The following is a 27,909-nucleotide window of genomic DNA, read 5'->3' on the forward strand; positions in this document are numbered from 1 at the left end:
TGATAATGGTTTTTGTAAAATTATATCTACTTGTTTTCATTTCTTTTCAAACACTCTTCGTATTTGTACACATGTTGCAAGGAGCCTGTTTTTGCCATTGATAATAACGACCAACAAAACACAAACTTTGCTCTCCTCACTCTGTGGTAAAGTTGCTGTCATCACGTAGCCACTAGATGGCGACATATGTCTTTGTTTGTACCCGTCAGTCGTGCTCCTTCCCTGTCACAGGTGACTTTTTGAGCAGTAATCTATTATACGAGTCATCTCAGTACTTAACAGTTGTACATGCCACCTGAAAAATAACAGTTATATGACCTTATCTTTCTTTTCACTTATAACGACTAAACACATTAGACACACGCACTGTTTTGTAAAGAGCTTTTCGTTCTGGAGTCTTTTTGCACCTGCAGGATTACTATGCGTCAGACAGATGGTGGTTTTCCGGGAATTAAACATCCGCCCAAATAAGTTGTCTTACGCATTAGGAGCGTCTGGTTTGGGCCTTTTGACACCACAGCTGTGTCTTATCTGTCGCTTGTATTTGCTCTGAAAGAGGAAATGATGCAGAAAGCGCCATAGGTGGGTCTCAGTTTGCCCCTCCTCTTTTAAATCCCGACCCGGGACTTCAGTAGATCACTTTGAAGTGAGCGGTGAGGAGGGTCAGGCCACGAGTGAACCGTCAGCGCCATGGAGGAATCAACCGACAGACCCATCAAGAAAAAAGTTGTAGCAGTAGTGGGCGGTGGTTTGGTAAGAAAAGAAAATGAAAGTGAATTATTAATTCAACGTGCAGCATCTTGTCTTTTGATCTCTTGAGTGCACATTGACCTTTACCGAGTCAATGATCCTTAGAGCAGGAGGCAGTTCTACAGAGCCTGTTTTCCATGCAAAGAAGATGAGTTTCTTTTTTGTAAAATGCAGTCAAATGTGTATTTGAAAAGTGGAATAAAGGAAATAAGACTACAGAAGTGCTGTGGCGTGTTCAGGAAGGGCTATGTTGTTTACATGGAGTTAATATTATGTAGCTAAGAGTTAATGATTCGTGTTCAATGACTCGAATACCTGTCCTTATCCCCTCTTCCCCCTTTAGGTTGGGGCACTGAATGCCTGCTTCTTTGCCAAAAGAGGCTTTGATGTGCAAGTGTTCGAAACTCGGGAAGGTAGTATTCAAAGCTCTATTTGCAACCCATGTCAGTGAATAACATTGTCCCATAACTCCTCTCTCCGAGGAACAGACCCACACATCAAGCTTGCAACATCCCTGACCAGCACACAAACATTGCTTTTTCAAGGGGTAACCAAAGTAAGACTGCAACGTTGTGTCTGATTTTGGTCAGATATCCGGAAAGCCAAAATTGTGAAGGGGAGAAGCATCAACCTGGCGTTGTCTCACAGGGGTCGGCAAGCACTCGAACATGTTGGAATGCAGGAGAAGGTATGCTGCTCAGATCTATTCACTTTTCACCTTGTGAAGTGGAAATGAGGTCCAGTGAAGTTGATCCCAGGGCTGAAGGGGCATGGTGACCCCACTTTATCTAGCTAAAAGATGGCCGTGGCAAAGAAACAAATTGGCAGCATACACTTCCTGCCCTTGTTAGCATGTTAGTCTTCCTAAACCACACGTCATAGGCCGAGTTGGAGGGAAGTGGGGTGGAAACCCTTCATTTTTTGTTCTCTAGTGATGAAATATTAAATTTGTGGCCAGGCATCATGGAATCTGTCCACCCTGCTTTCTTTGCTTGCAGTCCAGTCAGGTTGTTCATTCTGGCCTCTGAGGTCAGGAATCTTGTGTGTTGGTGCACTGGCTTTATTATGTACGCCTGAGAACTCTGCATCAGACCCTTTTTTTCACACTTGCATGACTTTTCAGCCTGACAAAACAAGGCTCACTTGACAAGGTTTTCACTCACTGGGTCACCACGTGAACTATAGCTTGGGCTGACACCACCAGTAAATTGAGAATAAAAAACATGGATTTTTAATTGTTTATCCTAATGTTAATACACTTTGTTTTTAAAAATTGACCCCCTGTATTAATGATTTTTCCCCAGATTGTCTCCCAGGGAATCCCCATGCATGCCAGAATGATCCATTCCTTGAGTGGGAAACAGTCCCCGATCCCTTATGGCAAGAAAGGCCAGGTAAGCTGGCCATTGTTGGCTCCACTGTACACACAACACTGCAACGAGCTGTCAGCTGGGATTGATGACATGTCTTAGACTGGACTGCTAGTTGCATGGCCATGCAGTGTTGCTATATCTTGTCACTTTCTAGTAAACTATATTTCCCACACTCCTCATATACTGAGTCAGTCGACAGTTTGGATGTTCATTTTTCCACTTGTCAGACCTCACACGCACCCTCGAGTTTGTGGTCCTAAGCACGCACATACAGAAACACAGAGAAACTGCAAGCACAGAGGTGTGTTAGCTGAGGTGAGCCAAGGATGCACCAAATGATGAACGGCACGAGTGGCAACTTGTGCAGTCAGATAGATATTTTTTGTCACAAGGCTCTAGAGTTTATGTGTCATCATGAAATATGTTTCTCTTATTTGTACATATGATGAGCCTGTCTGAAAATAGCTGTTTTTAATTACACTGCTGCCAGTTTGGCAGCGATTCTCAATCTCACGGGGACTTGGATTGTTGAATAAGACAAAAATATACAAGAAAGACAATGAAGGCATGTAGATTCATGGATGTAGGGAGACAGAGTATAAACCACAGAGACTTCCTGTTCCCATTTAAATTAGTAGAGCTACAGTTCTGTTTGTAAAGCTGTAGTATCTGTAGAATTACACTGAAATATAGACGGTTCTCATTTCAGTACATCCTGTCAGTAGACCGAGCCAATCTGAACAAAGAGCTGCTAACAGGTAAGAACAGTGTCCTTTTTTTATAATTTAGCCAAGACGGCTTTGGAGCATGAACCCTGAACACAATGGCATGGAGTGCGTGCTGAAATGACAAAAACTGAAAGGACAATTTAATGTTCAAATGATGCATCTTTCCTACAAGAAAATACTGCAAAATTCTAGCCCCTTTATGTTACAATGATGGCAGTCTAACATGTCGTTCTCATGGCTGAAGTTGGAGAAGGAGAAGAAGAAGGCATACTTTATTAATCCTCCAGGGGAAGTTCAGTTTTTGAAGAAGTGCCTGAGTCACCTTCATGTTAAAGTTACGACAGATTTAATGCCTTCCAGGCAGTATAAATCTGAATTGAACAGCACTCTAATACTGTAAATGCATTATCTTAATCTTCATCTCTTATGCACAAAGGAAATAAAATTAGACTAGTAAGTGAAAGAGCAATTCTAAGTTATTGAGAAGACTCTTCTCATTTTAGATCAGGCTTTCATACAGCATGGGAGCTAATAGGAATTAGTCCCGGCTTAACGCCCTGTCATTAGGTACTATGTGATTTTATAAAACAGGCAGGAGGATTCACTCTCTAATAATGTTAAATGATGAAGCTGCTGCAGAAATGTATTAGTGGATTCACTATGTTATTGGTGTTTAAAGCCAGATTAAGTCATTTCTGCTGAGTGGCGAGAAGTAACGAGAAAATGCTTAATGAGTGAGTGGAGGAGGTGGTGGTTTGGGATGCAGCTATAAAGTCAGTAAACTTCAATATCCACCAGAGGTTTGCTAACTTTAGCCAACAATTCCTGCCATTTGTTGCTGGTCATAAAAGACCAAGTAATGCTTTTAACTTTTTATTTGCAATGTGAATTTCAAAGGTTATGTAGTGGTACTTTAAAGAATCACCAGTCAACTTTTCCAAACAAATTCTGTGGTATTTTAATACATACTGCTGAAGTCTGTGAAAGCCTAAATCAACTTTCAAGTCTGTTCACTCGGCGCATTCTTAGTTCATGAAATGTCACAAAGCTCCAAATTAAAAGACAATATTCCTTCTTCCCTCTAATTGTGCCATGTTGGTCTGTTTGCTAGCACGCTGAGCCTTATCAGCCGCAGATACTCCCTGAGCGGCGGCTTCATGCGAGGCTTTCAACCGCACGAGTACATCAGAGGACGTGAGGGGATGTGTTATTCTTTTCGGGCTAAAAGGATTTTGCCTAATATTTAATGAAGTGCGCACGCTTGGAGATAATGTGCGACAGCATGGGCCCGTGTTTAATTAGGCTGCCTGTGTGTGCTGAAAAAGAGGCTGATTGTGAAGCCGTCGCTCTTATCAGGGCCCATCCAGACTCCTGGAGTGAACACTGAGATGACGAGATTTCAGAGAGTGTGACAAGCTGCGCATCGGTTTTCACAAAACCAGACGCATCGACTGGTGTGCTGTGTTGTTCATGAAATTCATGCTAATCAGCAGGAGGTCATTCCCTTCAGAGGGGCATTGATTTATCTGTTTGCTGATTGGCTGTGTTCTTACTGCATTTTATTGGAATCGGGAAGGTTTCTTGCGGATTTAACAAGATATAACCTGCCACATTAAAGTGCTGGTCTTGTGTCATGCCTGTATCTGTGATATAAGCTCCTTTTGTAATATTTTACCCCCACAGAGGCAGAGACGTATCCAAACACAAAGCTGAACTTTGACTACAAGCTGCAGGACTGGAGTGCTGAGACAGGGCTAATGACCTTTGTCAGGTAAATAATTACTGATCTAGCACATGCACGCACTCCCGCAGACACACGCGCACGGGCACATAATGCATGGGGGCTAACTTAGGATGAGGAGCAGCTCATCTGCTCATCTCATCTTGTTTTACCGACAGCTTTATCGATTGTTCCCTCTGTGTACCTACATGCAAGCACATGCGACCTTGTGTATGTAAACTGCCCGAGCTCTGGCAACGTGATAAACACGTCGCCTTTGAAGCCCCTGTACGTGACTTTTTTGCGGCTCTGTGATTGGCCGTCGTTGAGCAAAATATGGCACACAATTTACAACCCAATTAACACTGAAACACCTCCAGGTCTTTTTAGCCGCGGGCATTAGCGTACTCATGCAGTGAGTTATTACCACAATATTCAGGAGCACAACCTCTCTTTAATTTGATCACACAGTTTTTAAATTGAATCCGGCCTTATCTCGAACATGTAAAAATCCATTTGATGTGAACGTTGTAATTTCTGTTTAATTATTCGTTTTTATTCCTGGTGGTCCCACATGTACCTAGTTAAAAATGTGGATGAGAATGAGCCGCTGCGCAGTTATCCCCACAGCGAACAAACGCTTTCGTGCACTTTAATTAAGTCAAGCTTTAAGTTTAAAAGCTGCGAGTGTACCTTGAATCCAAAATGGTGCCTAGTACATCCAGGACACAACCTTCCCTCCACCCTCATATTTGCACCCTCCAGCTTATATAATTGAAAGTACACAGAGAGTGGTATGCCGTGTGATAGCCAGTATCCTCCAATATGAACCAGGGAATTAAATAGATGTGCACAACCTGCTTTCTTCTTACAGTCTGGCCTATCGTCATACTTAATCTAATAACGAATCTTAGAACATCCCTGAAAGCTGATTCAGATCTTTCTTCAGGATTACCAGACATTTATCCTCACGTGCTAACACTGTGGCTCCGTGGACGGTAATGTGCGTCCACCACTTTGGCCCAGGCTGAAGTATTTCAACCGTACTGTTTTATGTTTCGACCTACAGCCTTGGACTTTTGCGTGGTCATGCACAGCCTCATGCGAAACGTGACCTGAAAGGCGTGAATACATACAGTAATGTGTATGGGGTTCAAGAACAGTTAAATGAATAACGCTGTGGAGCAATGCTGATTGCTGTCCAAATGATTAAAGTGGTGCTACAAGCAATTTGGCACCAAAAAACGCCATTATGTCCCCTGCAAGGATCGTTAAATGAGATGATAGTGAGCCAAGAATATATTCGGATGTGCTCAGCGTTGAGTTTAACAGATGCACCAGCGTTTCCGCATGGGTCATGAATGTGTGTAGAATCTGACCTCAGAGCCAACATTTAACTAACAATGAGAACTGTGGCAGGAAGTCTTTGCATCAGGCTGTGTCCAGGGGCAGGCTGACCCCTGCTGTTTGGAGCAGCTTTTAAAGCAAAGTGCAGATGTACCCAACAGTTGACCGTGTGTTTATAGAAGCCGCGTGTGACCATCATGACTGAGTGAAAAGACTGTGAGTCAGAAAAAGCCACAACCATTCAGATGGCATGTTATACAGCTAGTGTCATAACCATAGTTCAGATTTAAAGTGTCAATGAAATTATGCATATTTAATGAGTAGCTTGTAAGTTAAATGCAACTATTTTTATGATCTTTTCTCAAAGTGACGTGTTACCATGTGCCATTTAAATCTCGAATGAAAAATATTTAACATCTGCACAGAAAAAAAACAAAAAGCTGCAGCTTTAAGTGAACTCCAGCAGAGGAAACGACACTCCCGGAGTGTGCACCATGAAAAGGCCGAGTGTGAGACAGAAAAAGCTCGACACGCAGTTCTCGCTATGCATTAGAGTGAATCAAACCTCAAACCTTAGCCTGAGGGCCTCACACACATTTTCTCAGGCTAAACTTCCACAAAGGAACATTATTTACACACCTGAGAGTCAGAGGGAGTGACAGGTGCGTTCGGGACAGTGCTTACAGCAAGCCTGATGGTTTCTGACTGAAAAGTTGACATTGCTCATAACATTATTTAACATGCAAACTGCTTACTTTTTTTCTAAATGTTAAGGACTCTCAGATTAAACATGAAGAGGAAGACCCTGTTAAACCAGTTCAGTCCGCTTACATACACATGGATGTCATTGAAGTGAATTTCTCATGTTGGTATGTTTCTCAGGTCGGATGGGTCCGAGGAGCAGATCGTGGCAGACCTGATCGTAGGCTGTGATGGAGCGTTCTCCGCCATCCGCAAGCAATTCCTCCGCCGCAGCCGCTTCAACTACAGCCAGACCTACATCCCCCACGGCTACATGGAGCTCACCATGCCACCCATCAATGGAGAGGTCAGTCCTCTGCACAGCCTGTTGGTATTAGACGCACAATTCAGACCCCGTCGTTTATTTCCTTTTTCATTTGTCCCACTTTCATCGTCGCCCCCCCAGTTTGCCATGAAGCCTAATTATCTGCACATCTGGCCACGAAACACATTCATGATGATCGCTCTGCCCAACTTGGTGAGTGTGAATTGTATTTTCCTCTCTCTCGTGTTCTCAAACTACATGTGCAAACTGAGCAATGTGAGCTGTAAATATGTGACCTATTACCTCACATTTTTTGGCAACCGCGAGCTGTTACAGAAAGACAAAAGCATAATCACTTCAGAGAATTTCAGCGCATGATTGACCTCTGGGACGTCGTCACAGAGCTAATTAGCCTTGTTTACAGACGCTTCATAGCCAGGAGAGGCTTGCTCATCACAGTTCTTGCCTACTTTCCACACGGCAGTCATGTCCTCCTTCTCATCAGTCTCTCTCTCTGCTCCGTCTCTCCTGTCCTTCTTAATCCTGCGGTGATTTTTCTGCATGGCCGACTCAGCACAACAGTTTTGCTCTCTTCAGTGAGACCAGGTTAAGGCGGCTGACTTTGGAGTGTGTTTGCACTGTCACTCACTGCCCTAGTTCCCAGGAACGCATTAGGCCTGAGAAAAATAAAAGAAAAACACATCCTTGCCGCTGTGGACGGTGACAGAAACAGTGCTAAAAGGTCCTCGGGGAGGACTTTGTGACGCTGATAGATAGCACCTGCTAAAATGGGCACATAACGGCACGCCCACAACCCCCATGCACTTCATCCATCACTGGCACTGGGTGTAGTTTGGCTATTACATTTGCATTGATGGAAGATTCTATAATGCGTTTGGCATGGATGACTTTTCAGGCCCATGAAAGTAATGTGAATTTGTATTAGAATATAACAAATGATTAAATGCATGTTAAATGTGTAGCGTGCACAGAATACTGCAGGATGCAGCATGTATGAAAGGATGCTACTTAATCTGTGAGTGGGTTCATTATTTCTTTTATTCATCATTATTGCTTATTATTACATGTCTCATTGCCTTCCTCAGTGGATACGACTGAAAGCTTCGGGAATAGCTATGTAAGAACCTTGCCTCAAGGATATTTTATCACAGATGCTTTTTGTGTGTTCCATTATATCAGTCGAAATAATAACGGCTAACGAATCTCCAGGCCAAGGCTTCCTCGTCCACACAACAGACATCGTTTGCAGTCCGATTAGCAACCAAACTCGACGTTTGGTTAATCTCTATTAACAGATATCTGCATTTAAAGGCAGATTCATTTTTTAAAGTTCCTGTGGGTTCTGTTATTGGATTTTTTTTTTTTTTTTGCCCCAGTCCATCCTGGCCCGTTACTTTCGGCTTCATCAAAGGTGACTTTAAATAGCTGCAAATCCTCCACATCCACATGTCACACCTTTTGTATTTAACATGTTTAGAAACAGAAAACGAGACATTGTGCTTTACTGAGCAGGCAGCTAAAAATGTATAGGGATTTACGGACTATCCAGCAGCTACCTTAGCCTCTCTCAGCTCTCCAGAAGTCCCTCAGAAAAGCAGCTCTAAACAAAACCTGATAGGCTAACGTTAGCAAGCCAGCCAAGAACGTACAACTTTTAAATAAGACAACCCTGGAATTACCAGGGGCTGCATTTCTCTTCTTTGGGAGAGGCTTGCTGCCTTCCCACACCTCAAACTCCTGCACCAAGCTATCACGTCCCAGACCAGCCTGTCCAATGACAGAGAGACGGAGAGAGCAAAGTGATATCAACCCACCATTTAACTCAAGACAGAACCAGTGAATATTAAAGTAATGGCAAATTAGTGGGATCACTAACTGTAATGTAAATTGCTGAAATTCAAATGGTAAAACTACCCAGCACTGGTTCCCTTTCAAGCATGTCTGTAGATGGTCTTGTTAACACAGGATGTTCTTTTTGAAAATCACAGAAAGGCTTAAATCTATTCTAATCCTATTGCTGGAACAGTGGGTGTTAAACATTTAATTTTATAAATCATCTTGTAACCAAGTGTAATATCTTTGTGTAAATTAAGATGACTATTTTTTGGACAGTGAGAGTGAAGAGGCAGACAGGAAATGGGAGAAAGAGAGAGAGAGGGGCATGACACGTAACAAAGGTCGCCTGCTGGAACCGACCCCTGCGGCCACGCAGCATCTCCAACATGACTCAATTGAACCTGACAAGAAGTGCGTCACAATGGAATTTGAGAACGAACGTTGCTGTGCTCTGTGTGTGTTTTCCAATCTAGGACAAGACATTTACCTGCACCCTCTTCATGCCCTTTGAAGAGTTCGAGAAGATCACCACCGGAGATGAAGTCATCGAGTTTTTCCAGAAGTACTTCCCTGACACCATACCACTAATAGGAGTGTAAGTGACTTTCTCACCTCCGCAGCCACTCTTTCTCTCTCTCTCTCTCCACCGCCTGTCATGTCCGTCTCCCCCGCTGCCTTTATCTCTTCATTCATCCTACCAAGCCATCCTCAAAAGCACTTTGATTTCCCGTCATCCCATCGACTCCAGCACATCCACAGCCATGATCTGTGAGGTGTGAAATTGCAGACTTGTAGATACGTGGCTTTGTGCGGTGAGGCTTTAATTTGAGGTGAGCCCTATGTTGTGGGTGACAGAGAGATAAGCACGAGCTGTACAAACGCTTGAGGCTCCATTCACTCACTTCCTCCCTGGGTCGACTTTATGTGGAGCGCTCAGGCATAAACAACCGAATGCACGCTTTGACTGTTTGACTTCACCGGGGCGTACGCAGCGCGGCTGTTTTAGCTTTCTTGGATGTGACAGATGCTTGCAGTCTGTTGTTGGGAAAAGAGCAACTGTCATAATGAATATCTCAAAATGAGTTTGTAATTGTTTTATTTCCATTGGTGCCTCGCAGTGATGCTCTCAAGAGGGATTATTTCCGACTGCCTGGGCAGGCCATGGTGTCTGTCAAGTGCACCCCATATCACATTGGCGACAAATGCGTCCTCATGGGCGATGCAGCCCACGCAGTGGTTCCTTTCTATGGGCAGGGGATGAACGCCGTAAGTAACACTAAATGGAGGCGAGAAAAAGGCGGAAAAGTATTACATGGAGACTCACTCATCCATTCATGCTTTGTAGGGCTTTGAGGACTGCATTGTCTTTGAAGAAATAATGGAACAGTTCAATGAGGATTTCAGTAAGTGTCATTAAATGAGTAAATTCGAAAGGGGACAATGAGAATGAAGTGACAAATCTGTTTTTTTTTTCCCTGCGTGCATCCGCCCAGGTGCTGTACTGCCTGAGTACACCAGAGTGCGAGTTCCAGACGACCACGCGATTGCAGACCTGGCCATGTACAACTACATTGAAGTAATGCATACTTATTTACAACTTCAACTTTTAAAACCAAACTTAAGACACTGCTTTTCAGTCAAGCTTTTTCTTAAATGGATGCATGTATGTACAATTGTATGTGTGTATCTTCATGTGCATTTATGTGTAGGTGTGCACAGATATCTTTGCTGATGAGCACATTTTGCTGCTTTGCTTGTCTGTAAACCACTTTGAATTGCTGTGTGTGTATGCATGCATGGATGTTCTTCTTTATCAGCCCTTTTTTTTGCTGTTCTATATAGCTTTTTTAATATGAAATGCTTTGCACTGCTTTTTTATGAGTAGCACTCTACAGAGAAACTTTGAATCAAACTGAATTGAATACATCCAGGTAACCTCGTACTTTAAAATGCATGAACAATTCAACCATTAAAGTTGCAACTATTGTATAATCGAATGATTTGCAGTAAAAGCCATTTCCCTTGGGAGATGGTGGACCAAAACAGAGCTAAAAGTAGAGTGATAACTGAACTCTGAACTGGTGGATGGAAACACAACTTCAAATGAATGCTAATGTTGCTCTATGTCATTTTGTGTGTGTGTGTGTTTTGTGCGTTTGTTTCATATATCATATGTAGCTTAATCCATAACATTTTATAGCAGCATATTATATCAAGCCAAAATTAATATCAATTTGACATCTCCAGACCTCCCACTTAATTGTTAATTATAATTCATAGCCTGTACTGTTTGAATATGAGAATTATGGAAAGGCCATTCACAGTCATAACAAAGTCAGCTTGGGTTCAGGGTATGACGGAGGACATATGGTTCACTAACACGTACTTCTTTGTTTTGCAGATGAGAGCACATGTCAACTCCAGATGGTTCCTTTTCAGAAAATATGTTGACAACTTCCTCCACTACCTCATGCCAAAGACAATAATTCCACTTTACACAATGGCAAGTGTCAAAATAAACAAAATAATGGCCGTCAAACCGCTTGGTTGACAACAAACTCTATGTCATTTGTTGCCCTTCACTGTCTCCAGGTCACTTTCACTCGGATAAGGTACCACGAGGCTGTGGAGCGCTGGCACTGGCAAGACAAAGTAAGACACTTTGAGAAAATATGTCCTCTCTTAAGACTCTGTCATTTCATCTTCCCTGCATACATTTAACTTTTTAGGGCATATTTAATACCTTTGAACATTTTAATATTGTAATTCCGGCTTCTTTTGAAGTCGCAGTATTATCAGCACTGAGCATGAAAGGCAGATGTGACTCCCACTGGGTAAATACTTCCACTTTTAGAAGCATTTGAATTATTCTACCAGAAACACAGAGCTTTGCCGCACAAAGAAATGTATCTGATTTCTCGTATTTGGCTGTGGATGAGCCGGTTAGTCCTTGGCGCTGTGTTGAACTGTGTGATGTGACCTGTGCTGAGGGCTTCTGCGCTAATGGTCCACAGTCAGAAGGACAGCGGGGATTTCACAGCCTCCCCTGTAAACTGATTAAACCTGCAGGGATTTCTGGGCAAAGGGCAACATGACCTCTGTTTGGTGGAGAGAAACTGCTGTGTGATGCAGCATATACAGAGGAAGAGCATTGCTGTTAACAAAATAAAATAATGTGATACTGACACGGACAAACAGAGGTGTACTGCAGAGAGTGCATGATGATTTCGTTTACCTGTAACCAAATTGCAATTAGCCCTTAGTCAGGAACCTTCCTATGAATAAAGTTATTAAGTACTTAGTGAGTTAGTGACATGTCAGTTCCTTTCTATGACATTGTCTAAAAACTGTTGGACCATTTACATAAGTGTTACCCAAGACACACACAGACAGGGCGTTTTCTCTGCTGTCGTGATGTGCTTTTGACAGATTGGTGTTCCTCCTCATTCACTTCCAAAGTCTGAGGTGAAGGTGTTTTCTGTTTCTTTTTCACAGGTGATAAACCGCGGCCTGCTGGTTTGTGCTACCGGAGCAGTTTTGGGAGGCTCCTACTTGCTCATCAAAACTCCTCCTGATATCAACAAGCTCATCATCCCGGCTGAGAGAATTTGGAACAGGATCATGGCCCTCAAGACCCCGTGAGCACCGTCTCTGCTCTGACGGACGAGTGCAAAGACTGGAGCGTCAAACACTAGAATGAACTGAGTCCAGATATTAATTAGAGTTTGATTGAACCCTTTAATTAACTTAATGAAGGCTCTGCCAGGCAAACTACTGTGCTATTATAATAATTGCCCTAACTTATACCAGTCATAATGATTGATAATAACATTCCACCAGTGTTTAACTGTTAATGGTTTGACTGAAGTTACTGCCAGATTTTTATTATGTCTTTAGCTCCGTTACTACTATAGGATGAGGGATGTTTGGGACAATATCAGATCATTGACATATCATCACCATCACTGATGCCACTTTCATACCAGACATGAAACTACAGCCAGCAGGCCGTTAGCTTAGCTTGGCATAAAAACTGGAGACAGCTAGCCTGGCTGCAAATGTAAAGTAAATATCTAGCTGGCAGTGCTTCTAAAGTGTGATAATTAACATGTTATACGTCTTTTGTGTAATCTTTATAAAAACCGAAGTGTAAAAAGACAGGTTGTGGTTTTGCTGAGGGTTTTGTGTTGAGTTTTTGTGTGGGTTTAACAAGCAAGATGAACAAGTTTTAGGATTAGGGACTGGAGCATGCTGGTTCATTTGCATACTTTAATCGTGCAAACAGATCCTGAAGATGCACTTAAAAAACAGGAGTCCCCGTGCATCTCCCAGCAATGTGCAGCCCATAAGTACTTGAAAGCTGCAAATCAATCAAACGTTTGCTGTTCTCGAACTGAGAAGTGCCTGATTTAGCTGCATACTGCTGCCAGATGTGTGGAGACCCCTGCTTCACAGCCAGGCTAGCTGTTTCCTGTCTTTATGCTAAGCTTAGTGAAACATCTGGCTATACTGCAGCCTCACATTTAGCAAACAGATGTGAGAGTCGTATAAATCATCCGATCTAACTCTTGGAAGCAAACAAGCGCATTTTCCACATGTCAAACTATTATTTGAAATGAACAATATAAAAACAAAGACCGCTCAGTCACTCACTCACACATCCTCAATGAATAAGGGTTTTATCAGCTATGGAAATCCATTCATCAAGGCTATTCATAGCTGACAGCCCAGGAGGTTATGAAAGGAGAGTCTCACTGGAGCACACTGAGGTCCCAGTCTCATCTCCTCTTATCTAATTACACTCCTGTAGTCCTCATACATATAAATCCACCAAAAGTCATTTCACAGTGACTGCTCTGGTCACACGGGAGATTTAGATTGAAATAAGACAAGGTACACAAGCCAGATAGATTAAAATAGGATCTCTTTATTGAGTCCATACACAATAATGTCAGTTTGTGTATAATGGTTTATGGCTAAGGAGCTAAGGCTTATTTTCCATTTTACACACTTGCAGTTGGGTACCAACCAAAAAAATATGCTATCACTTGTTGATCCATACTCAGGTCCATAACGCTGCTGGCCTTTAAATACTCAATACATTTCTGCAGGTGTCACATATACTGTGTGGTGTATTTAACAAATAAGTGTGTGTCCAAGGAAAACATATCACTAGTTTTTAACTACATCATTATGTACTTGACCACAGCTGATGTTAGATGAGGGTGTCACACGTTCATACTACCCGCTCAGACGAAACACTGTCAGGAAATATGTTAGCTGAGATCTTGGGCTGACAGTTGGATATTTACAATTAGTCTCAAAAAGTCTGTAGCTGTGTGTGGACGCAGAAATGTCCAGAGAGGTCAGACAGAATTATTTTGGCTTGGAATTGCAAGTTAGGTCCTAAGGCATACTGAGTGGTGGGGCGAGAAGTAAAAGTCCTCGTGGATCACAATGGCCTCACTTGGATGACATTGACCTCTGTGGAATCTCCAGCCTTGGAGGTCACATCCAGGTGGTGGAAGTCATTGCTGGTGATGATGAAGACGATGGAGGAGGAGCTGAAGGTCACCTTCTTCTTGGGTCGGTCCCTGGAGCTGCAAGGCCTGGACATGACGATCGGGCGGATGGGGCGCTCGACCGGCGCGAGGGGGCGCTCTTTGAGGCTGCGCTGCAGCCAAGACAGCCGTGAGCAGAGCAGCTGCAGCAGACAGCGCCGGAACTGTGAGGGGATGAGTTGGAAGAGAAGCAGAGGGAAGAGATAAAAGGATGGTATTCATCACAGGGATGAAATAACACCCTTTCCACACTCATTTGTCTGTCAAACACATGAGATACCAGCCTCTAAGGATTCCAGCAAACTAAGGCTAGTCTCAGTGACAGTTTCACTCCTACACACATGCCGACTGTACATATTAAGGCTTAGAAAAATGAATCAGAACACTAACAGGAAAACATACTATGATGCAGATTCTCACTTTCCTCATTTTTGCAGATTTTCATTTAAAAAATGTACTTATGGGAAATCAAATTCTGCAGAATGTTCCCACAAATGTTCATAAAATACTAGTTTCTTTTGCAGTCATAAAGACACTCTGATGCTGGTTTTCCTACCCAAACCACTGAAGCAGCACAAGAGGAGAACAAACAATCGCCCCCAATTGAGATGCTATTGATTTGCCCTATTTGTCCATATTAAATTCAGTTCAGCTGTGATCACTGGAGGGGAAAAAAAACGACTGAACACGCAGGAAGTGGCCAGTCAGACCTCTCCAGTCAAACATAATGTATTCTAGACAGCAGCAAAACCTTTTAACTGAGGCCACGCTCACCAGCTACACAGAGCAAGAAAAGAGTGCTGGAAAGGTGCACAGTTTACTCATGTCCGATTATCAGGTGTTAAAGTTCACCCAGACTTAAAAGTTTCTACCTGCAAACATAAAAAGTTATTTTCTGTAGTATTCATACGTCCAAAACTTTAGGACTACAAACCTTTCTGCTCATGAACACATAGATGAGGGGGTTGTAGGCTGTGCTGGACTTGGCAAAGAACGAGGGGATGATGGCCACTGTGGGAGAGATCATGCTCTTCCTGCCGAAGGCCTCCATCATGGACACAACGGCGTAAGGCGTCCAACACAACAGGAAGCAAGAGATCATCAGGAAAAACATGACGGCGACCTTCTTCTCGTAGCGCAAGATCTTGATGATCTGAACCGTCTGGAGGTCCTGGATGGAGCGCAGCTGTGAGAAACAGGGAGTGAGACGCTGTCATGAGGGGGATACTGGCCTAACAATTAGACAGGCAGTGTTGCTGGTTTGGATCAAAGTTGGTGGTTTAACTGGGCAGTCCCCTGGTTTGACTGAATGTGTATGCATGTGAAGAAGAGTGGGAGAAAAGCAGGAATACAAAAAGGTTTCTCAAAATGCCTTAATGAGATCAAGATGCTGCTAGTCTGACTGTATTACATGAGGTTTGAATGTCCCCCCATAATAATCATACAGCATTTGTCAGGAATGACCTCAAGGTACAGTTCTGGAGAGATGTCTGCTTTCTCTCGAATAAAAATGAATTAGACGGCACTCGGCTTGTGTGGCTCAAAGCACCAAAAACAATATATCTGAAACTTCAACAGCAATGTCTCTTTCCAGAAATCGTGACCCGGTTACTCTGAAGAATGCACAGAGCGTGTTGTGAGCTGTTTCATGTAGGAACACTTTTCTTTCTATCTAACTACACCAATCAACTGTATCACCGTGCAGAAGGAAGCACAGCAGAGACATTTTTCATCTCCCTTCCCATCCTTTTAATCATCTTGAGATGCCTCCGATTTATCTCGTCCCGACCCCAGCTCGGGAAAAAAAAGACTGAAATGACCTTGAATACATTTGTGAACACATCTTATGCAACTGTGTTGGAGTGCTGCCGTGTTTTGCTGCAGCCAAACTCTCCAACAAAAAAACTGTGAAACACAGTTTTGCACTGCAGGCTACAGAAGAGATGACGGGGGAGAACGCACCCCAAGAAACCACAACCACTGAACAGGGAGTAGGAAACGAGGGAACAGGTACTTGTTATGATCTTTATAATTTGCACATTGTCTAACTAATGTTTTCTCTTTAAGCAATATCTCCTGTTAGCCGCCATGCTACTGGTCATACCCGACCATGTAAGTACCAGAGAAACCCCTGAATGTGCTGAATTAGAAAATGGGTTTTTTTATTGCTACTGAATTGAATGAATTTGCAAGAGGAGGAATGTTGAAGTTATTTGTCAAAAGTTGCATAGCATTGCTTTAAATCATCCATAAAAGCCGCTTTAGCAAAACCGAGAGACACCTGGCACATACAACTACTTCTCAGTATTTACTGTAGAGCAGTGTTTCCATAATGTTGATAATAGTTGACAGCAAATGGAAACAACATCGTCACACCTCAGTAACAGACTCAGTGGCTGGCACTATAGATTCTACACCCCACTTCAACCGGACAGACCCTGGTCTTCCATCCCCTCTGCTCAGATTCTTTAAAGACAGAATCTGAGCAGAGGGGATGGAAGACCAGGGTCTGTCCGGTTGAAGTGGGGTGTAGAGGTTTTGTTGCAGGGTCAGCTGTTTCACTGTTGAGGGAGCTGGGAGTGCATGGGCAAAATTTAAGAATGACAGTGAGGGAGATGTCAGATGAGGCTGCTAGGTCTAGTCAGTGGATATGGATCAGGAGAAATAATAGTAGTTGGGGGGTGAAATAGGGACAGTGGGGGGGCAGGCAGAGGACATGCATGCCTAACCCGGCAAGAGAAGAGGTTAAAGTCTGAACAAGACACCTCTCCTCTGCTCTGCTTTCCCCGCCCCATCTTCTCGCTCTGCCAATAGGAAGAGAACCAGGAAGTTTAGATAAGGTGGGGGGTGTGGCCAGCTAGAGTCTCTCTTTGGGACCATGCGGCCTGTTCAGGTGAGTTTGCGTGGTAAGACACAGAGTTGGCTTGTTTTTTGATCTTTTTGGTTGTTTTCCTGTTTTGTCTGCTTCTTGAAGGAAATGTTAGGGTTTGTTTTCCTGCTCTGTTTGCTTTTTGAAGGAAATGGTAGGGTTTGCTGCTTCTTGAAGGAAATGTTAGAAGAGGCTGTTAAATCTAGTCTGTGGTTTAGGCCTCCACCTTCAGCACCTTCTAAATTTTCCACCCCCTACCCGAACAAGGGTCTGTATCCAATCCCTACTTTCATCTTTTGACTCTACCTCTTTATTTTCTATCCCCTACCCGAACCAGGGTTTGTATTCCCACCCCGCTTTTTTCTTGGTGCAGTTGGTGAGAGGCAGGGGTAGATGATGGTAGTGTGGCAATCGGCAGTTACATGTGGCATCTAGGCCTGTGGTAGCATTGTAGCAGCTAACAATAGCTAAAGCGGTGAGAGTATGATAGTATCTTAGCAGTTAGTATTGGTAGCTAGCAATTAACATTAACAGTATAGGTGAATCTAGCGTTATTGTCTTCTTCTGTTCCTCTTAGCAGGTAGCGGTTAGCACATAACATTAGCTAAATGGTAGCATCGGAACTGTATTGTCTTCTTCTGTTCTTCCTAGCGGTTAGCAGTAGCATTAGCAATAGTTAAATGGTAGCATCGGTACTGGCCACTACCTGGAGCATCTCTGGGTCAGTTGAACGTGGCGGTGCTGTTTGGATTGTGTAGGAGCAGTGTGAACTGGCACTAGGGGGGGTGACTCTGGGACGCCGGAGTTCACTGCCTAACCTCCTGGAGGTGTAGTGGGACTAAGTAGGCGAAACACTGTTGAAGGGAGGTTTCCACCTGATGACCCCCAGAGACGTGTTAGGAATCACTGCTCTTTGGCAGGTATAGAGGCAGATTAGAGCTCCAAGGTTCTTCACTGAGAATGAATCCTCTTTTTGAGCACAAGTATCTTGTGTTTAAATTAACTCACAACTAGCTTGGCTAGTGACTGTTGTGAATAGAGCAGCTGACAACATGGGAAAGACCATGTGACTGCTTGGAAAGACAGCTGACAGGAGGGAAAAGACCCCACAGGTGCTGGTATGGGCTAGCAACCCATGGCAGCAGTGGCAAGCCTTAACCTTGCTACAACCAGACTTAGCTACAACCAATATAAGGAAAATACCCCAAGAGTCAGCGAGAGCAGGGGTGGAAGATGACTCACAGGTGGATTGCATGGTAACGAACAGGATAACGGATATGACTATGCCTTGGATACATGACTCAGTGAGGGATGGGGGCACGGACCCATCTCTTAGGGCCAGAGGTAGCAGTACTCAGGTGACAGGGAAGGCAACTAAGGAGAGCAAAAGTTGTGCAGCAGAGGATAAGAAGCTTCAAGTTTGCCCATGTGGCTGGCAGAAAATAACATCAATCCGAGGCCTTAGAACTCATCAGGGAAGGAGGAAGTGTTTAGCGGTGGAAGGGCAGAGTGGCCGCATCGACCAGTATTTCTTGAGAAGTCAGTCGAATCAGTCGGATGAAGTCCAGCGACAGGTAGAAAACCACAGTTCGCAGGATATCAGTAACACTATCCCTGGAGAGGAGGAGGTACGGAGAGGGGATGCAGTTGGTGTTGAGGGCAACAGGCCAGCCAAGGAGAGAAGCATGGAGCAGAAAGCTAGAGTTAAGTGGCCAAGGGCTAATGATAGCAAAGAGTGGGAGGCAGTTGATAGAGATTTATCAGTCATATTAAGCAGGCTTAGAGGAGATGTAGTGGAGAAATTGGATAAAATTGGAGATGTGATCTACTCCTATGGTCGAGAGAGATTTGGGGTGCTTGTCAAAAGGAAAGGCGAGAGGGTGCAGGTCGGCAAGTCTAGGCGGCAAAGAGAAATAGAGAAGTTAGTAAAGGAAAGGAGGCAGTTAAGAAAGCAGTGGAGGAAGGCGACAGAAGAAGAAAGGGAGGGAATTAAGGTGTTGCAGGAGGAACTGAGAAGCAGGTTAGCAGTACTCAGAAGGGCAGAACACCTTAGGGAGAAGAGAAAGAAGAAGGAACGTGCAAGGTCAGCATTTTTTAGGAACCCCTTTAATTTTGTGAAAGGCTTGTTTAATCAAGAAAAAGGAGGGCAACTTAAGGCAACGAAATCAGAGATTGAACAGTATTTGAAGTCGACGTATTCAGATTCAAAGGAGAATAGGAACATAGGTCTTCCACCTGACATGCCACCATTAGGGGAAGTGGAGCAGGAGATGGATGTGAGCCCACCTAGGTGGAGAGAAGTGGTGGAGGTGGTTAGGCGTGCAAAGGCTTCTTCGGCCCCAGGGCCTAATGGAGTCCCCTATCGTGTCTATAAGAGTGCACCTGGCATCTTAAGGACACTATGGAGATACCTGAGAATAGTTTGGGAGAAACAAAGTATTCCAAGAGCATGGCGCAGGGCAGGAGGTGTCTTCATCCCTAAGGAGAAGGAGTCATCGGACCTTAGCCAATTTCGGATGATTTCTCTCCTAAATGTTGAGGGAAAGATTTTCTTTAGTATCGTAGCACAGAGGCTGGCTAAATACTTAGAAAGGAATGGTATGATAGATACGACAGTGCAAAAAGCAGGGATACCAGGATTTGCGGGATGCTTAGAGCATACTAGCATGATTTGGCATCAGATTCAGACAGCTAAGAGGGAGAAAAGAGACTTGAATGTTGTATTTTTAGATCTGGCTAATGCGTTTGGGTCAGTGCCACATAACCTTATTTGGAGTTCCTTTGACTACTTTAAAGTGCCGGAGATAGTTGTTAACTTGGTGAAAGCATATTTCCAAGACATCAGACTGTGTGCAAGTATCGCAGAGCTCACAACAGGCTGGCAAAGATTGGAGGTTGGTATTATGGCAGGATGTACAGTGTCCCCGCTAGCTTTCACAATGGCTATGGAGGTAATTATTAGGGCTTCCAAGTGGGTCGTAGGTGGAGAGAGACGGCAGAATGGAATGCGTCTTCCACCAATTAGGGCTTATATGGATGATATGACACTGCTAACTTCAACAGTGCCATGTACAAGGAGGTTGTTAGATAAAGTCAATCAGAATCTCAAGTGGGCTAGTATGAAGATTAAGCCTAGTAAGTCAAGGAGTATTTCAATATACAGAGGGAAAGTAAGTGATAGAAAGTTTGCTATAGATGGTGAGGAAATCCCAACAATTAGGGAGAAAGCAGTTAAGAGTCTAGGACGGTGGTACAATGTGGACCTGAATGATGTTGAACAGGTTGTGCAATTTAGAAAGGATGTTGCAGAAGGGCTGGAGAGAATAGATAAATCAGGGCTCCCAGGAAAACTGAGGTTGTGGTGCTTGCAGTTTGGCTTGTATCCTAGGTTAATGTGGCCAATGTCAGTATATGAAGTCCCATTATCTGTAGCAGAGAGAATGGAAAGGCTAGTTAGCTCTTATATTAGAAAATGGTTGGGTGCTCCCAGGTGCTTAAGCAATGTAGCTTTGTATGGGAAAGGAATGCTTCAGCTGCCAGTATCCAGTCTAACAGAGGAGTTTAAATGCACTAAGGTTAGGACAGAACTTTTATTATCTGGGAGTAAGGACATGTTAGTTAGCAATGTGGTTCCGAATCCTTCTGGGGGGAGGAAATGGAACCCAAGGGCAGCAGTGCAGGAGGCAGAGGCAGCTCTTAGGCATGCAGAAATAGTAGGAAATGTTCAATTTGGCCGGGGAGGCTTGGGGCTTGGCCCAGGCAAACCAGTGTGGAATAAAGCAGGTCTAAAGGAGAAAAGAAAGCTTGTAGTGGAACAGGTGCGTAGGCAGGAGGAGTTGTTAAGAGGGGCAAAAGCAGTTGGTCAAGCCAAACAGGGACAATGGTTGAATTGGGAAGGTGTTGAGAAGAGGAAACTTAGTTGGAGGGACCTGTGGAATATGGAGGAAGGCCGTATTAAATTTCTGATAGGGGCGACATACGATGTGTTGCCAACCCCGCAGAACCTAAGTCTCTGGGTACAGGGCGATCAATCGTGCCCACTCTGCTCAGGTACAGCAAGTTTAAAGCACATTTTGTCAGGTTGTAGAATTAGCTTATCACAAGGCCGGTATACATGGCGGCATAATCAGGTGCTGAGAAGCTTAGCCGCAGGCATTGAGGAGAGAAGGAAGCAGGTGAATTCTGGAAGTTCTAGAAAGGAGAGGTTAGATGTGCAGTTTGTTCGAGAGGGGGAGAAAAATAAAGCTGCTAAGTCAGGGAGAAAGCAGGGAGGTGGCTGCCTGGTAGGGGCTGATGATTGGCAAATGCAGGTCGACTTGGGAGGACAGCTAGTTGTGCCCCAGGAAATAGTTTATAGTAATCTGAGGCCAGACATTGTCTTATGGTCCATGAGTAAAAAGACTGTGTATTTTATTGAGTTAACAGTCCCTTGGGAAAATTCAGTGGAGGCAGCTTATGAAAGGAAGAAGACTAAGTATGCAGATTTAAAGACAGAATCTGAGCAGAGGGGATGGAAGACCAGGGTCTGTCCGGTTGAAGTGGGGTGTAGAGGTTTTGTTGCAGGGTCAGCTGTTTCACTGTTGAGGGAGCTGGGAGTGCATGGGCAAAATTTAAGAAAGACAGTGAGGGAGATGTCAGATGAGGCTGCTAGGTCTAGTCAGTGGATATGGATCAGGAGAAATAATAGTAGTTGGGGGGTGAAATAGGGACAGTGGGGGGGCAGGCAGAGGACATGCATGCCTAACCCGGCAAGAGAAGAGGTTAAAGTCTGAACAAGACACCTCTCCTCTGCTCTGCTTTCCCCGCCCCATCTTCTCGCTCTGCCAATAGGAAGAGAACCAGGAAGTTTAGATAAGGTGGGGGGTGTGGCCAGCTAGAGTCTCTCTTTGGGACCATGCGGCCTGTTCAGGTGAGTTTGCGTGGTAAGACACAGAGTTGGCTTGTTTTTTGATCTTTTTGGTTGTTTTCCTGTTTTGTCTGCTTCTTGAAGGAAATGTTAGGGTTTGTTTTCCTGCTCTGTTTGCTTTTTGAAGGAAATGGTAGGGTTTGCTGCTTCTTGAAGGAAATGTTAGAAGAGGCTGTTAAATCTAGTCTGTGGTTTAGGCCTCCACCTTCAGCACCTTCTAAATTTTCCACCCCCTACCCGAACAAGGGTCTGTATCCAATCCCTACTTTCATCTTTTGACTCTACCTCTTTATTTTCTATCCCCTACCCGAACCAGGGTTTGTATTCCCACCCCGCTTTTTTCTTGGTGCAGTTGGTGAGAGGCAGGGGTAGATGATGGTAGTGTGGCAATCGGCAGTTACATGTGGCATCTAGGCCTGTGGTAGCATTGTAGCAGCTAACAATAGCTAAAGCGGTGAGAGTATGATAGTATCTTAGCAGTTAGTATTGGTAGCTAGCAATTAACATTAACAGTATAGGTGAATCTAGCGTTATTGTCTTCTTCTGTTCCTCTTAGCAGGTAGCGGTTAGCACATAACATTAGCTAAATGGTAGCATCGGAACTGTATTGTCTTCTTCTGTTCTTCCTAGCGGTTAGCAGTAGCATTAGCAATAGTTAAATGGTAGCATCGGTACTGGCCACTACCTGGAGCATCTCTGGGTCAGTTGAACGTGGCGGTGCTGTTTGGATTGTGTAGGAGCAGTGTGAACTGGCACTAGGGGGGGTGACTCTGGGACGCCGGAGTTCACTGCCTAACCTCCTGGAGGTGTAGTGGGACTAAGTAGGCGAAACACTGTTGAAGGGAGGTTTCCACCTGATGACCCCCAGAGACGTGTTAGGAATCACTGCTCTTTGGCAGGTATAGAGGCAGATTAGAGCTCCAAGGTTCTTCACTGAGAATGAATCCTCTTTTTGAGCACAAGTATCTTGTGTTTAAATTAACGACTATACCCTTCAGCAAAAGGGATGTGATGAGAGAGCATATGCCAACTATCTAGACTCCCTCAAGACAGTCTACAGCAGCTGATTGAATCACCGCTAGCTCCTCTATTTATTCATGAATTCACAACGCCTGTTTTTATGTGAAAATGTTCCACATTTCTTATACAATCTATTTCCACATTAAAGTTCTACCGTTCTCCAGGTTTTCCACGTGTCGACAGTGAGACTTTCTGGCTTTGCCAAAGCAGGCCAACCACACTTACTGTACACCAAGCCCAAAATACTTGGGTTCAGAGTACTTCTCTTTGAAGATTTTCATAGCATCTCGCAAAATGAAGTGACAAGTCCTCCCAGGCCTCTGAGAGGGTGTTCAGGGAGTTTGGTGGGCTCTGAGAAAGCAGCTTTCTAGAGGGCTGCGAATACCTAACGGAGTAAAAATATAGCACCAGCATAGCTGCACCAACTGGTGATGCAGACAGACACCTAGGCCAGTTGATTATAATATAGCGTTCTCTCTCGTTCACGCATACGTTTATCCCTTTCATGCTGGTCAGCGGCCCTGTCACCTCAATGGTACAGCCAGGTGAAGGTGATACAGACACAAACAGATCAGAGAATCTTGACTTTCTCTATTGTTTTTGCAGGAATCATTAAGGTGAATGCTAACTCTCATCCTGACAGTCTGCTCACATGACATATTTTACCTGACTGTCAAACACTAAAGGCCGCACCCCCAAGCTTCAGTATGTGCACAATGAGCTTTCCAATGATTTCCACCGTTCAGGCACAGAGGCATGTAATGATAATGGTGCCCGTAATGAAAGTGGAGCGAAAGGCAGCACTTGACCAGTTAGGGTCAAGGATTTTCTTTTCATTAAAATGAAAACCCAGAGGGGTCTGCAAAGTCTGTATCTGTGCAGACTTTGGCCGAGAGTAATAACACCCAGAGTATATTCAGCTTTATTTCACATCTCTAATTAGAAATTCTAGATTTCAGAAGAAAATGTCCCTGAGTTCACAGTTAGAACATCTGAATCGGTTGAAATACTGAATCAGTTGTAGTTTTATTTGTTAAGAGGCAGTCGAAATACAGTTACTGAAATAAGCTGAGATGGCAGATAAAATGGACATGCTGAAAGTGTTATTTTATAAGCAACAAATCAAGTTGAAGTGTCAATTTCAGTGCAAGTGCACGCTGAAGTGTGAGCAGTGAAAGCGGTTGGGGTAAATTATGGATGAACAATGAAAGTTGAGGAGGTTTTTTTGTTGTTTGAAACTGAAGACCTGAGACCTGAAGTGGTCTACAGTGTCAAACTGTGCTTTCAAAGCAGCTGAAGTGCTGTTGTTCGGAGAGTAAGAGATGACAGCTGTTGAACTGTCAGAAGAGGAGCAACAAAAGAGCACAGCTGAACTGTCAGTCAGTGTGCGACCACTAAGAGGAGAAGATGAAGGCAGGTCAAATGTCTGTTGACGTGTGCGCTAGAGGTAAAAGGAGTCAAAATGAGCAGCTGAAATGTGTAGCTGTATATGATCTGAAAGTTGTTGGAAAATGAAAATCAGGTCAAGTGTCACATCAAGATGTAAAAATAATATATAAGACTTTTTACATTTGTATTCATAAGCAGCTCAAATAGGGCAAGATGGAGTTAAATTGGTTCAGTCATTAGTGGGGGAGGAGCACAATCATCTTTTTCTACTGTCATCTTTAATGTAGCTTTCCCAGATTGAAGACTTTGATCAGCAGCCGTCCATTCACAAGCCCGTCTAATTCATTCTGTTTATCAGTCGAACTCATTCATAATTTAGCGAATATGCTAACAACTGAACAGAAAAAACTTGCAGACCTACCATTTGCACTGTGTAGAGGATGTTCCCGTAACAGTAGATCATGATGCCCACGGGCACAAAGAAACAGGCCAGGAGGAAGAAGAGGATGAAGGAGGCATCGTTTGGGTCCTTAGACGCCCAGTCCAGGGAGCAGCCCAGCTGGTGGATCTCCAGCGTGTAGCGGTTCCACCCCAGCAGAGGAGCCCCTGTCCAGGCCAGGGAGTACAGCCAGATGTGGCCGATGGCCCGCCACGCCCAGGGGAAGTCCACCACCTGCGCATGGACCACCCGGATGTAGCGCTCATAGGCCAGGGCAGCCAAAGTCATGATGGAAACTATGCCTGGCGGCGGGGGCAGACACAAAGCCACGCTGAGTAATGTAGAGCACTCACTGCAGGATCTGGGTCAGTGGCTACTCAGCCTCCCTTTGGACTGAACAAGTTTCATCATAATTTGTGTAAAGAGAATTCTGAACATTGTGCAGCAGAAAAAAACTGCATTCAAGCAATTTGTTGTGAATCCTTGAAAACACACAGAAAGAGACTCTTTCCTCCCACACACACACACACACACACACACACGCACGCACACACACACAGCTCTAAGACCTGCGTCTGCATTGTACAGCCTGCTTCTTCCACACAGAGTGAAGCGGTGTGGTGCTAGCGATGCGTGCATCTTATATTCAAATATTTGCAGCTCTTCTGTTCATCTCGCGAATCATTTTGTTCCCATTTTTCCTTCATATGACGTGTAGGACAAAGAGCTCATCTGCGAGCAGGAGCCATGCCACAGGATATAAAATTGATTCTGTGTCCTTCCAGTCAATACACATGACATAAGCTATACATCTATCCAATTACAAACTCCAATACCCTGTTCATCTCTGGCTGCGATTCACTAGTCTTTTGATTGAGGGGACAAACACAGGTTGTTTCAGGTTGTGCTCTCGGCTTGGGTCGCAGTTGCCCAGATAGAGTTTCAGTAGGGCTGACGTGCACTGACAGAAGTGCCAGGGTTTATAGCTGCAGCCCCTGTGGCCCGTGTGTGTAGGGCACACTGACACCAGCCTCCTCTGAGTAATGCATATTATAAGGCAGAGAGATGACGACATATTTGCGTATAGAGGACCAGAGGACGCAGACAGAGCTACAGCATTTATTCTTGTACACCTCAGTTTTTATATGACACCCCATTTAAGCAGGGAGTCATATTTTTTTTTCATTTTGTCAGGTGCAGGTGATGAGAGCCAGACTCTCCAGAGTTTGTTATCATTCCTAACTGTACTGTACAGTGAATGACTCTGGGGAGGGGCAGGTGAGCTCTCAGGATGTGACTCTAATTGAAATCTCCATTATCTGCCAGGTTTGTCCTGCCCATCTGAGTGTGAGCCAGAGCAGCAGGACAGCCCCTCCTTTCTGCTCAGTGTCATTCGGATGATGAACGAAGACCGTCTCAGATTAAAATATCAACTATTAATCTGAATGCAAGCAAAAACTTTGCACGCTTTTATTTTGAAATGCTCATCTGAGGCATTTCTGCAATGCAAACCAGATAAAGAAAAGTCTGTGTCGCCAGCTGTGGTGCCACATGAAAAATGTGTCAGGTGCAAAGAAGCCAATGTCAACTAAAGGGCGGTAAGATGACAGGAGAGGAAGAAAAGGGCAACCATCAAGTGCATCTCTGCGTTTAGTTCGCTGATAAAGCAGTGAAAGGCTTCAGGATTTGCTCTAATGAGCTCGTTATCACACACCCGTCCTCTTGAGCTGCAGTTCCTGCAGGAGGGGCACCTAGAGAATGACCCGGAGTGTTCATTCACACTTCACTCCCGAACACATTTAATGCAGGTAATGAATGGACAGTCATGTTACAGTAAAATGGAAGCTGCAGGCGCAGTGGAGAGAGACAGAGATTCCTCTGCATGTAACAGCGGCCTGCAGGATCTGCTCACTTCACATTCAAAAACACAGTGTCTGACAAATACACGGAAAAATTGAATATAATATATTATATAAATATTGAAGGGATTCAAGGTCGTTAGATTTCACTGCAGCTCATCAAGGGGGAGACAAAGGGGTCAGCAAACTGTTTTTGACCCAGTCTTTGTTTTAAGCATCACACAAATGAAGTGAGGAAGTGTGCACAAGCCCCAACACAAATAAAGCTTTTACCTGCGTTTGCATGCATTTTATAGAAATCAAATTCTGCGTGGAATGTCCCTTTGCATGGGTTACACAGGTAATCCACATCGTGGATGAGCTCATCTCTGCTCTCTGCGTGCTTACATGACATCAGGCTGCATCTGTTCATATTGCGAATTATGTCTGAATCCAATTTGGCTATAGCGAGAAATGAATACTTGATGGAAATGATGGGAAACAGTTTAATGCAGCGGTCTTTAGTAAAAAGTTTGTGTGAGGATAGTCATAACTGTGAAACACATATCTTACGAGTGTAAACAAATGTTGTTTCCTCACCAAATAAGCTGTTGCTGAAGCCATCCCAGATGCATGTCGCCTGGCTCCACGTCCACCCGCCTTTGACGCACGAAGCAAACGTAAAGTTTATCCCGATGACAGAAACCAGCAAATCGCTCAAACTTATGTTCACCAGTAACAGATTGGTGGGCGTCCGGAGTCTCTTGAATTTACAGTAGAGAACAATGACAACAACGTTGTTGCAAAAGCCGAAAACTCCGATAGTGCCGATGGTAAAAGCGAGAAGTTTGTAGGTGCCAGCTGCGAAAATGTAATGCTCAGCAGTTCTCTCGGCCCTGGTTTCGTTGACAGGATTCATTGCGCGGATGAAAACTTGGTTTCCAGCATTGTGCTGCGCGCGATGCTCCGCCGCACGAGAGACCGTCCGCTCCGCGCCACGCGCTCCTCGCGCCGCTCATTCAAACCAAAGCGAGACTGCTGTTTGCTGAAACTGGGTCAATGTACCACTGTCAAGGCACGCGCATCATTAACGGTGCGTTTCCGCC

At 44.2% G+C, this 27,909-nt stretch overlaps 2 protein-coding genes across 2 annotated transcripts; one reads left to right on the forward strand and one right to left on the reverse strand.

Annotated features, from left to right (window-relative positions):
- The first annotated feature begins 313 nt into the window (after positions 1-313).
- Positions 314-13,883, forward strand: LOC121613691 (kynurenine 3-monooxygenase). Its single transcript, XM_041947273.1, has 15 exons — positions 314-753; positions 1,094-1,163; positions 1,341-1,438; positions 2,055-2,144; positions 2,833-2,881; positions 4,535-4,622; positions 6,801-6,966; positions 7,066-7,137; positions 9,255-9,376; positions 9,900-10,047; positions 10,127-10,184; positions 10,275-10,357; positions 11,183-11,284; positions 11,374-11,433; positions 12,277-13,883. Exons 1-15 carry the CDS (start codon positions 691-693, stop codon positions 12,421-12,423), a joined length of 1,416 nt encoding a protein of 471 aa, XP_041803207.1. The 5' UTR covers positions 314-690; the 3' UTR covers positions 12,424-13,883.
- Positions 13,737-27,810, reverse strand: opn3 (opsin 3). Its single transcript, XM_041947274.1, has 4 exons — positions 27,404-27,810; positions 24,948-25,267; positions 15,277-15,528; positions 13,737-14,506 (listed from the first exon to the last, which is right to left on the reverse strand). Exons 1-4 carry the CDS (start codon positions 27,720-27,722, stop codon positions 14,234-14,236), a joined length of 1,164 nt encoding a protein of 387 aa, XP_041803208.1. The 5' UTR covers positions 27,723-27,810; the 3' UTR covers positions 13,737-14,233.
- Between the last annotated feature and the right edge of the window lie 99 nt (positions 27,811-27,909).

This window comes from Chelmon rostratus, chromosome 11, assembly GCF_017976325.1.
Source record: "Chelmon rostratus isolate fCheRos1 chromosome 11, fCheRos1.pri, whole genome shotgun sequence".
NCBI classification, from domain to species: domain Eukaryota; kingdom Metazoa; phylum Chordata; class Actinopteri; order Chaetodontiformes; family Chaetodontidae; genus Chelmon; species Chelmon rostratus.

Coding starts and splice junctions, on each gene's coding strand:
- opn3 (XM_041947274.1), bottom strand. CDS start 27,722: ATGAATCCTGTCAACGAAACCAGGGCCGAGAGAACTGCTGAGCATTAC. Junction 25,268..27,403: donor CTTCAGCAACAGCTTATTTG/GTGAGGAAACAA, acceptor CCCCGCCGCCAG/GCATAGTTTCCATCATGACT. Junction 15,529..24,947: donor TCCTCTACACAGTGCAAATG/GTAGGTCTGCAA, acceptor TGTTTCTCACAG/CTGCGCTCCATCCAGGACCT.
- LOC121613691 (XM_041947273.1), top strand. CDS start 691: ATGGAGGAATCAACCGACAGACCCATCAAGAAAAAAGTTGTAGCAGTA. Junction 754..1,093: donor CAGTAGTGGGCGGTGGTTTG/GTAAGAAAAGAA, acceptor TTCCCCCTTTAG/GTTGGGGCACTGAATGCCTG. Junction 6,967..7,065: donor TGCCACCCATCAATGGAGAG/GTCAGTCCTCTG, acceptor TCGCCCCCCCAG/TTTGCCATGAAGCCTAATTA.